This window comes from Haplochromis burtoni, unplaced genomic scaffold (assembly GCF_018398535.1).
Source record: "Haplochromis burtoni strain Fernald_Lab_line unplaced genomic scaffold, NCSU_Asbu1 Contig_290, whole genome shotgun sequence".
In the NCBI taxonomy this organism is placed as follows: Eukaryota; Metazoa; Chordata; class Actinopteri; order Cichliformes; family Cichlidae; genus Haplochromis; species Haplochromis burtoni.
Window position 1 is genome coordinate 773,537 of NW_024582651.1, and position 12,245 is coordinate 785,781.

Consider the following 12,245-nt stretch of genomic DNA (forward strand, 5'->3'; position numbering starts at 1 on the left):
TTTAAAATCTGCTTCTTTACTGCTTGTGCTGTTTGCTCATTACAGTCTTTACATGTTAGAAATCTGAATAAAGCAAAAGGTTTAAGTCATGTATTCATTTGCTGGTTTTTAACAAGTATTTTCAGGAATTCATGCTTTGCATTAAATTAATAAAAGCATTGATTTAAAAATGTGTTTTCTTGTGAATAAATGGGAAATTGCGCCACTGTTTTGCACTAACATAAATTGAAGGTGATTGAAATGAACTGTTACATTTTAGAGAGGGGCACACCGAGGAAAACAACACTCATAAGCACAAAATTTTCAATTTTCTTGCTCCCATAGTTAAAACACAAGTATTCTGACATACAGACTAAGTAATATTTGACCACTAGAGAGCATCATTTAATATTTCTTCATGAGTAAGAGAGAAGGCAAGTGTTACTGGTTTAAAATGTTGGTTGTAGATTTGCAAATGTATCTTCACTCTCGGTTAGTGAAGCATCACCTCTCTGTGCTTCTGTTTCTTCGTTTCCAGGATGCACCTGCAGGTCTTAGTAACTCAAGTAAATGGCAAATAGGCTCCCTGTAAAATAAAATGGACCTGCTGTTTTTAATGGAAATGTTTCAGTTCATATCCTTTGATCATTCAGAGACAGCTGAGCACGGTACGATGTTTGGCTAAACCTAACTTACTGTTAAAGAACATTAATGAAGTCCAGTTATGAAACTAAACCTTTCTGCATCTTTCTGCTGTCATTTGTTGTTTTGCATTGAACATTAAAACCATTACATATAACCAGTCGGTAATATCTAACAAGAACAGAAGTTGAATGAAAAACACAAAACAATGTGCAGAAGACCCAGGACCATGACACATGAACGCAATCCATTCCTTCCACTTTTGTGAAAAGGCGTCTCCTTTAGACCTTTGCAAGAAACCCATCCTCTCATAAAGATATCCTTATATACACATTCTTTGAGCTATTTGTTTTGTAACCAACAATGAGCCTATTTTTTTTACCACAACATCCTCTTTAATTACTCCAATATACAGCATCATGGGATCTACAGGGATTTTGCCACCTATTTCCTTTCTTAGAGTTAAACATGTATCGTCCCAAAATATTTGAACTTTCATGTCCAAAGATTTTGTGAGTGGGTGTCATTCATGTGACCACATTGCCTCCTGCTGCTGTGACTCACATTGCTTTTAAGGTGAATGTAAGGAGTAATATTTTAAATTGAATACAGTACTTTATGGGCAGCCAATGCAAGCTAGCTAGAACAGGAGTAATAGGGCAAAATTTCCTGGTACCAGTCAAGAGGCGGGCTGCTTCATTTTGGTCTGTTTGCAGTCTAAGAAGAAGAGAAGAGGGAAGACCGTAGTACAAGGAATTACAATAATCCAACCTGGAGGTCACAAACGTTATCTTAGTGAACTTCTCAAATCACATACTCCTGCTAGAACACTTAGATCTGCCACTCAGCTACTTCTGACCCAACCCAGATCTCAGCTGAAGTCCCGGGGTGACCGTGCGTTTGCTCTGGCTGCCCCGGTACTGTGGAATACCCTTCCTCTCAACCTCCACGCATCTGATTCCATTGCACTGTTCAAATCATGACTAAAAACCCACTTGTTCAATCTTGCCTTTCCCTCTAGTTAATATTTCTTTTATGATTTTATATTATGCACTTTTATGCTCATTTAACTTCTTGTTTGCTCTGTACCTGTTGCTTTCCTATGTATCAGTGACAGCTACCTGCTGGCATACCTAGTACTTGCTTTGGTCCTATTTCTATTATCTTCCTTCTATTCTCTATGCTACTTGTTAAGCACCTTGGCATACCATTGGTTTTTAAGTGTGCTTTATAAATAAAGTTTATTATTATTAATATAAAGCTTTCACCATCCCTGAAGACCAAGTTATCAAAATATTCAGTTTGAAGTAATTTGATTGAAAACAATTCAGGAAAGTATTCAGGAAAGTGATCACTCTAGAGTTGTGACTGACAAAAGAGCTCGTTTAAAGAGCTTTGATGAGATTTGACCCAATGCGAGAAAAACTGAAATAAACACTGAATTACTTTTTTGTGACTCATTTTAACATTTATCACTGAACATATAAATAAGCAAGGAATTTCAATATGTGCACATTCATCTACAATAACACAAATGATTATACACAAAATGCTAACAAACACACAAATGTGTATGCTGCTGTATGTGATTCGCTTTAATTACATAAATTTGATGTATACTAGTCTATAGTGTTAAAACTGTTACATTCCAGCTGCAGCACATGTGGCAATAATCAGACTAAAAGGATAGTGTTTGTTACACAATGAGGTTGTGTAAAATAGATACATGTAAATGAAGAACTGTCAACTGTCAAGAAAACATTTTTATATATAAACTGAAAATGCACTTAAATTTTACTTGAAAATCGATCATAAACACACTTGGGTAGAAAGAAAATGTAACGTGTGGGCATAAGCACATCAGTTATAAATATTTGTTTCTTTTACATTAACTGTTCGAGAACATTATTTTACGACAGACATGAGCATGAATGATGAATATGAATCCAAAACATTGTGAAACAATGTGAACAACAATGACAAACTGCTCATAAATCATTTGATCTATGAATGAAAGTAATTTTGTTGAACCTCCTCCTCCTTTGGTTTCCTCTGTGTCTTTATAAGCTCCAGTATCTCTTCTCACAATCTCACTCACATCTCAGCTGAACAGTAAAGATCATTTACACCTCACACTGACAACATGCTGTGGACCCTCTGCACTCTCATCACTGCTCTAACATGTAAGATCTTCTTCTCATTCCTATTTTTTATTCCATATTTAGAGCTAAAATTTATCTTCAGTTTTTTCTGTGTTTCCTGGCAGATGTTGATGCAGTGATCGTGTTGACCCAAACACCTGCTGTCCACACAGTTTCTCCAGGTCAAGAAATTGTTCTCAACTGCAACATAGAGAGATATGATGCGAATTCTGTTAGATGGTATAAACAAGTTCCTGGAACGGTTCCTCAGTATGTTCTAAGATTTCATCATTCTAGCAGCTCACCCGGCTTTGGAACAGGATTCTCCTCAGACAGATTCAACTCTAAATCCTCATCAAACATTGATTACCAGTTCATTATCAAGCGAGCAGAGACAGGAGACTCTGCAGTGTATTACTGTCAGACATATGATGACTCTGCTTCTGCACCCGTATCACAGTGATTCAGGCTGTGACAAAAACCTCCTCATTAGTACTTCTGCTTTTTAAGAAACTTTTACATGCAGAAAAAAGACCCCTCAAGAAAACTCAGTCAAACTCACCACCTTCACATAACATGTTGATAAACACTAAATTTTTCAGTTTTTAATGCTTTTTAATCTTTGTTATTAAAAGCATAAAGAACAAAGCACTGAAATATGTACATCTCATTTACTCACATCAGCCCAAATGATCATTTAAACCAAACTATCCAACATACATTATTATATGTTGCTGTTTTTAATAAATTTTATAAACACTACTCATAGGTCTAACTGTTACATTCCAACTGCAGTTTAACTTATTGTTGAAAACAAAGTGTTGTTAACATGCAGTTAAACAAAAATACAAAGCTATACTGAAGATAGTTTAGAACATCTAGGACATCTTCATTTACATTTAGTTTGTACTGATCACAAACATATTTATAAGGCAGAAGGAAAGTGTAGAAAGGTGAGGATAAGGACACTAGTAAATGTTTGATACTTTTACAACCACTTTTCAAGAACATTATTTTTGTCAGACATGGTGATTAAACATGACTTTGGTAATTCTGATGGTGTCATTTGTTGTAGTTATTGTATTATTATTGTATATATTTGAGCTAGTCAGTTTGAGCTAGATCAAATGATGAAGCTCAAACTGACTGACATAATACTCATGGGAAGGAAATAAACAGTATCTACTCAGTGTCTATTCTTCTTCCTGGAATTCTGTCAAGAATACTTGAATGTCACATTTAGTTAAGCAGGACTCAGAGCTGTGTAGTCAAAAGGGGTTTTATTTACAACACCAGGTGAGTTATTTACATATATACGGGAATAATGCAAAGAAGGTTCCAGGAATTCGAAGAGAAGGTCAGGGAAAACTCACTCACGCTACTCTTTGTTTCAGTCCATAACAGGAAACACACTCAGTCCAATTCCACACTGTGACTCACTCTCACTTATGCTTATCCATGTCAGGTCCAAGGGAAACAAGCAAGGATCCAGGAAGATCTATACAGGGAGACGGAGACAGATGTTAGAAGAAATACCAGGGAACACAGGGAAGTACACTAGAGAGACTACACTAAAGGAGGTACAACGAGGAACTTAGGAGGAACGGCACTCCAACAAGGCCTTCAGTTCTGCTTGGATCAATTAGCAGTGACGAGCAACAGGTGAGTAGCACGTGGGTGTAGAAGCCAAGAGGACACAGGAAACCAGACGACGACCTGGCAGAAAAGGTGAGGACAGCACCTTGGAGCAGCAAATGGAGCACCATGAAACTTTAATGAATTTTATGTATTTTCACTTAAATAATTAGTACAAGTGCCCATAAACTACCAAATGATGATCTGTAAATGTTCTTGAAAGTGACTGTTTACACTACACAGTTATGTCAAAAATACATTTCTTGTATTTTCCTGCTCTATTAGCTGGTCCAAAGGCTATGTGCAAATAGAAATTATAAAAAATAAAACTTTTATTTGCAAAAGCAAACAGATAGCAATAGTATGTTCCCTTAACATCACATGCTTTGTTGTTGATGACTAATGAATAAAAAGAACAACAAAGAATACAATACTAATTTAGAATTATTTTACAACAAACGAATGCCAACAAATTGAATAACAAAAGCACAATAAACATTCAACTTATTTGAAATGAATAAGACTTTGACATAAATACCAATTTTTGGTTCACAATTACACAAACACACACACACAAATATATATGACCTGAGGACTATTACTCTCAGTGGTGGTCGTTGTTACAAACAGATTCAGTATTCATCAGTGTGTAATTAGAAACACATTTATAAGGCAGAAAGAAAGGCTGTCACCAAAATCTTCTTGAGAGGCAGCTCTGATTAATGCTGGCCAATAACGAGGACTTGCACAATCTTGCACAAAACAAGTGACATGAAGGAATAAGAGAGACAGAGAGAGACGGTATTTAAAACACTTTAACATTGTTTAAAATGAACAGATTGATGAAGAGAATGAGATGTTGACAGTGAAAGTTAGTCTCTACAGGATGTTTCAAGGCACCAAGCTGATTGTGACAAGTAAATGCTGTTTAACTGATCATAAAACAAGAGAGATTTTGCAAAAATCTGCTGATGACTAAGTCAAAATGTTTCTTGTTCAACATCATCTTTTGTGATTTTGTGCAATCAAAAAACTGAAAAGGTGTCAAACCAAATTTGTATATTTTTATATAAATGTTCACTGAGAATGATGTGAAATATGATATTGTTCATTCTTATTATTCTCATAATGTTTTAATTTATATTTGGGTTGGCATTTCAAAAACATAGGCCCATTTTCTCTTTCTTCAATAGCAGTTAACAGTGTTACTAAAGTTAAAAATTAATTTTAAGTGATTAGAACCTGGCCGTACCATTTCTTTTAAAGAAAGAAAAATGCTGACATGTTATGCAGAAACCAGAATTAAATTCATGACATCTTACATGAAAAGTTAAAGAGTAGCTAATCATATTTTATTTTGGGAAAACTTATAAAGAAATTCAATTGCTATGTTGGGTTATGTCTGTATATTTTTGCAAATAACAGTGTAGTAGTATTGTTTTCTTCTAATTTCATAACAAATATTATGTTTATTCCATATTGACTCTTATTGATGTCTTGATTTCTTCTGTGTTCATTATTTAATTACATTTCCTTTGATTTTTCAATTTCCTGAATGTTCTTCATGTATTTTCAGGCTCCAGCCTCCCTCCTCCTGTCCTGACAGTCTTCCCTCCGTCCAGTGCTGAGCTCCAGTCCGACACAGCTTCTCTGGTCTGTCTGTCCAGTCAGTCTGTGCCTTTTGCAGATGTGAGCTGGTTGGCTGCTGGGAGTCCAGTGAGCAGTGGGATCTCTACAAGCACTGCTGTTCAGAGACCAGACCAGACTTACCAAATCAGCAGCTCTCTGACCATCCAGACATCAGACTGGAACATGAATAAGGTTTATACATGTAAAGTGTCTTTGGCCTCACAGACTTCAGAGAAAACCATCAAGAAGTCAGAATGTCCCACTGAATAGTCGAGGACCAGAATGTGCATTTAAAAGTGGCTTGTCTACTGCTGTTTGCTAAAATATATTCATGTTGGAAATCTGAATAAGGCATAAGATTTACACCATGAGTATATTTTCTTGTCATTACTGCATAGTTTTAGGAATTTGTGTTTTGCTGTCTTTTCCCTTATTTTAATAAAATGCAGTTTAAAATATTCATACATGAATTTTTTTTTAATTTTACATAAAAAAAACCTTAAAGTGTTGTTCATTTAAACTGTACTCATACTTCTTTCTTTGTTGCTTTTGTTGTTTTCATCTTATATTTGCCAGAAAAGGCTTAAGTATGTGTTATTTGTCACAGCGTAATGTACAATCGCTGCACACCAGTGAGCAGTGCTTCCTAAGTTTAGATAAACATACAAAAGGTCACAGTGACACTAAGATGACGTGTTGTTTCTACCCTGCATTAATTTGCATCCTCAGTCAGTGAACCATCACCTTTCTCTCTCTTCTCTTCTTTCCCAGGATGCACCTGCATGAGTTCATCTATTATTTATAGATATATGTAAATGAAGAACTGTCAGCTTTCTGTTTTAACTAGTCAGTTTTCACAGCCGTGGTCATCAAGTAATATTTTTATTTTTTCTCGTTAAATATAAAACGGAGTAGAAGAGCTTCAGCTGAGCACACCATCTTTTTTTCAATCATGACCCAAGCATATCATATTATTATTTTAACATGCATTTAACATGCTCTAAATTACATTTAATAATAAGATAGAATTAAACAAAAATTAATCACCAATTTTAAAGTCTGACTAGAGATACTGTTAGTATTAGTGGTCACTCATATTTCCAGGATGTCATGGTTGGCTGTGTGGCAGGCGGGCAAGCAGGAAAGGTGGATCCAAAATGCAGGACTCAGACACAGAAGTTCAACTAAAAGCGCAGCTTTATTGCTGGAAAACCTCTTACTAACTAAACTCACCAAAAGACAAACAAAAACGCTGGTGGACTAAAACACTGAAGCAGAAAAACTGGAACTAGAGCTGGAGCTGGAGACAAAACACTGGTAACACAGAGGCAAAACACACACAGCTTGTTGAGGGTACGACGCAACACTGACACAGAGAAACACAGGGTCTAAATACACTGGGAAGTAACGAGGAGAATGAGACACAGAAGGAGAGCACAGCTGGGGGAAATTAGAACTGACGAGACAAGCAAAGCAGGACACATTCACATAAGTCACGGACCTTCAAAGTAAAACAGGAAGGATCACACAGAGACGCGAACTTAACACAGTGGAGACAGCAACTAAGAAACACAGAGACATAAACCATAAGGCAGAGGACTCTAAGAACCGAGAGACACAGAGGGGAACTCAAACATGCAGACACAGACTTACACAGAACAGAGGGGACATAGAGAAACATGAAGGGCAAGGGATTGAAACTAGAAACCATAGAAACTCACATCAAGTACAATAATACAAAACCCACAAAGAACTAAAACGCTGGGTCAGGAGACCCAGGACCCTGACACAGGAGGTGTTCATCAGGTTGCAATAATATCTTTCACAGTCAAAACCCTCCAACAGATTTTTCAGATTTTTTATGAAGAAGGGGAAGCATATTAAAAGACCTGTACCACAGTGCTTTACTTTGTGTCAAATACCTCTTTACTAAGCAGCCTTAGGTCCACTTGCTGACTGTGTATAAGTTTGCAGTGTGTACTGGATAAACTGGATAAACTCCCATTTTTGTAATTATTCAGTTTAATTTCTGCTGTTACCGATAGATAGATAGACAGACACTTTACAATTATGATAAATATTACAATTAAACCTACAGTTTAATGTAATATTTAGGGGAAGGGAGACATCAGTAACACCCAAATTCTAAATAAAAAAATAAGTTAGCCTCCACTCAAGACAATATCACAAAGTATGCAGGTTTACCCAAAGCTCCTCCTTCTGTCAGTCACTCAGTTTCAGTGACATATTTAATGGTTCACACCTCCTCTCATCATCCTACAGAGGCAGTGAAATTTCTTTCCAAGTTACAGGTCCATTCTCAGCACACGGTGACAACATGCTGGTGACTCTCTGTGCTCTCATCACTGCTCTGACATGTATAGATCCTCATTTATACTTCAGATTAGTTGTTATTTGTTGGATTGATATTTCAGTGGGTTTCATTTCTTATCATTTGCAGGTGTGAGTGGTGTGACGGTGCTGACACAGAAACCTGTTTTATCAGTGAGCAAAGGAGAGGCAGTCACTATGGACTGTAACCTGGGGACTGTTACTAATAGTGAGGCGCGCTGGTATAAACAGATTCCAGGGGGAGTTCCTCAGTGTGCTGAGGATGTATCATAGCTGGAGTTCTCCAACCTATGGCTCTGGGTTCTCTGCTCCAAAATTTACATCCACTCATCAGTCAACATCAGATTATCGTTTGATCATCAAGAATGTGGAGGAGGGAGACTCTGCAGTCTATTACTGTCAGACATGGGACAGCTCTGTTAATGAGTTCGTATCACAGTGATTTACACTGTGACAAAAACATTCTCACTGATACTTCTGCTTTTGGGGACTCTTTCACATACTGTACACTCACAACTCTTTTACACGCACGTTTTCGTCCTTAATCAAGTTTTGAATAGACGCTAATTTCAGTAAGCTTTATAGAGATAACTGTTGCATTCCATCTGCAGTAAAAGTAATAGTACTCAGTAAATCCTATTTACTCTTTCACCTTAGGGTATATTTACTTTTCATAGAGCTACATGCATGCAAATACTGACGACATCAACAAACTTCTAAATATCATATCATGAACATCACTGCCATGAAATCCAGGATTTCAGTTTGTGCCTACTATTTTTCACAGTACACTTTGAAAGCACTCAGAATAAAGGAAAAAAACATATATTTTTTTTAAAAATTCCTGCAGCAGTTACTTAGTTTATTAACTTACCATTCAGTAATCTTACCATCTTTGCCACTGGATTTTGCTCAGACAGATTCAGAGCTTTAAATCCTAGAACAGCTAATACTATTTCATTACTGACGGTACAGAACTGTCGACTCTTTGTACTACACCTATTCTAGTGAAGTTGTATCACAGTGATTCAGACTGACAAAAATCTGAATGAGATACACTGCAGTGCTTATGTATTCCTAGTATTAATCAGGCAAAACCATAAAATTTTCAGGAAAGCAACTAATGACACAAAGGAGAAACTAAATGTCTAAAGAGACAGAAATTGTTTGAAACGCGTAAGCAGTGTTTTGAAATATCAATTAAGGGAATGAGATGTTGGCAGTGAAAGTCGGCCTCCAGAGGATGTTGCAATTCTTCATGCCTTATTGGTGCCATTTTGTAAAGCCATGTATACAAACTGAGTCACTGTGGTATTCGGTACCAAGCTGACTGTAACAAGTACTTTTAACTGAAAAAGATTTTCTGATGATTCATGTTTTCATATGTTTATATGTTTTGCTGTTGTTATTTTATATTCATTTTTATTTATTGATTTAATTTAATTTATTGCTATTATTTATTTATTTATTTTGTGGCGGGGAGGTCACTTGTATTTATACCCTCGGTTATTTATGTGTAACAAGGAGAAATGAAACAGGGGGGAAGTTTTGAACATATGAAGAAAATGAGGTGCAAAAAATGCATGGAAAGTCATATCTATGAGTAATTTGAACGTAATCTTGCCACTTTGTGCAAAAAATTAATACCAGCTGGTTCGTTCCCAACTGACGGTCTGGAAAAAGGTGTCTAATTTACCAAGGTGTGAAACAAGAAACATCTCATGATGGTAAAACCACTGAGCTCTCTCACAATGCTTGCAACCTTATTGTTGCGAAACATACTGACAGCATTGGGACAGTTGGGGTCATAATCTGGAAGTGGAAAGACAATCATTTCGCCATAACTGGTGACAACCAGGTGGTCCCTGCAAGAGTTCAGACAGAGTGAAAAGAATCCAAGGACCATCTGTAGAGAGCTACAGAAAGAAAAGAAAACAATAAGTAATGCACTGAATTTTTCAAACTATAGCCTGTATGCAAAAATTCATTGCTGAAGAAAAATCATGCTGAAGTGCATTTAAAGTTTGCTGAACAACATTTAGACATGCCTGAGAGATCACCATACTGGGAGATATGCAATCTTGTCAGATGAGATACAAATTTTCATAAAATGTAATTCTTCGGATGGCACAATAGTCACCATGTTTGGAAGCCAAAAGCCACTGCAAATCACCCCCAACACAGTGAAGATTGGAGGTGGAAACATCATTGTGTGGTGCTGTTTTTCAGCATACAGCTCTGACATATGTCATATAACTGAAGGAAGGATGAGTGGAAAATGCACAGAGACAATCTTGATAAAAAAAAAAATGCTGCCATCTTTCAGGACATTGAAGATGAAGAGCGTGAACATTTCAACAAGACAATTATACTAAATGCAGCCAAGGAAACTCACAACTGATTTCAGAGAAGGAAGATAAAGTTTCTACAATGGCCCAGGTAATCATCTGACCTGAAGACGTGAAAATCTGCACAATCTAAAATAGTTTCAAGTTGTCGTATGTACAGGAGACATGAATCCGTTATATTAAAATTGTGCGAAAAGGTGTCAAACCAACTGTGTATATTTTTATATAAATGTTGTTCACTAAAATGATGTGAAATATGTTGTTGATCACTCTTATTGTTTTCATAATATTTTAATTTGTGTTGAGGTTGGCATAAATTAAAATAAGATAGGTAGGCCTGTTTTATATTTCTTCAATAGTAGTTAACAGTGTTACTAAAGTTAAAAGTAAACTTTAAAACTTTAAAAGTAATAAGAAACTGGCCTAACTTTTTTTTTTTAAAAGAAAGAAAATTACTCATCACCTTTAAACTTCTCCCTCTCTTCCTGCCCAGCAGCACCTGCAGGTCTTAGTATCTCATTCATAACCTCACGTTATCAGTTCTCTGTCAAATAAACTGATCCTACAATATGAACTGCTTACTGAAAATGTTTCAGTTGCTGTCATTTGGTCATTCAGAAACTGTTTTATTTTGGTCGAACAAAACTTTATGTATTGTCAAGAAACTCTAAATAAAGTCTGTACTTATTTTTATATTTTTATTTTTTATTTTTAAAAATCAAACATGGAGAGCTTCTGGCTGTGGTAGCATGTCACCAAATGTTTTCACAGAAAAAAGTCAGAAAAAAAATCTGTCTCCAAAATTCTGAAATATAGAGAGCGCGCCTACACAGTGCTGAAGCTGAAATTTTGCACTTGTTAAAGGCACTTTGGAATATAATTAAAAATAATCAAATTTAAATATGATCAATCAGAAATGTTCTCTCTTTTTAAATGTATCTATTAGTTTTTATTTAGCAAGTTTTAATTTTGATCAAACTGATTGTTCGTGACAAGAACTTACAAGAATTGAATTTCCTGGAGGAACCCAGTTTAGAATTTCAACTTCAACTCTGTATTTTATTCTCTGACACGCCTGGCTTTGCACAAATCATCTAATTAAGTAACTAAATGTCTGTAAATGAGAATGGCCTGTTTATAAATGTGATGTATAAAAACAGTTTATCATGATTTTTGAAACCAGTTTCCAGCTTGAAATGCCCACATTGTGATAAACCATTAAGATGCAGCAGTTAAAAGAAACTGTAGGATAAAATTAATATAATTATGTCAATACCAAATAAAAAGCAGAAAACTTTCAATCCCTAATGGTGACACGTTTTCCTGCTCTTTGTTTTCCTAGTGTTGGTTTCTTTGTTCCTGGCCACTCTTTGTTTTGTATTTTGTTTGAGTGCAGCATTTTCAGTCTCCTGTGCCCTGCATTTGGGTCCAATACCTGCCTGCCACACAGCGGTTACATTACAGTATGAGAGCTGGAGGAGATGCTCTTCTTAGATTAGATGAAACTTTCTCCCTCGGA

The 12,245-nt window shown here is 36.0% G+C and overlaps 1 protein-coding gene and 1 gene segment (V, D, J or C); both read left to right on the forward strand.

The window, feature by feature from the left end:
* Window positions 1-6,317, forward strand: part of LOC102302891 (immunoglobulin lambda-1 light chain) — a 62,035-nt gene extending 55,718 nt beyond the window's left edge. For 11 of the 17 annotated variants that reach the window (XM_042227929.1, XM_042227924.1, XM_042227927.1 and 8 more), the window contains exon 4: window positions 5,974-6,317. In XM_042227929.1, the coding sequence (XP_042083863.1) occupies window positions 5,974-6,296 (323 nt within the window). In that variant the 3' untranslated portion in view covers window positions 6,297-6,317. Of the gene's footprint in view, window positions 1-5,289; window positions 5,315-5,973 lie in introns of all 17 variants that reach the window. The other 6 variants (XM_042227921.1, XM_042227920.1, XM_042227918.1 and 3 more) reach the window with 1 other exon arrangement.
* On the forward strand, window positions 2,697-3,287 carry LOC121815749. The segment is given in 2 exon segments: window positions 2,697-2,804; window positions 2,888-3,287. Coding segments are annotated over 2 exon segments (378 nt in total).
* Window positions 6,318-12,245: the final 5,928 nt, after the last annotated feature.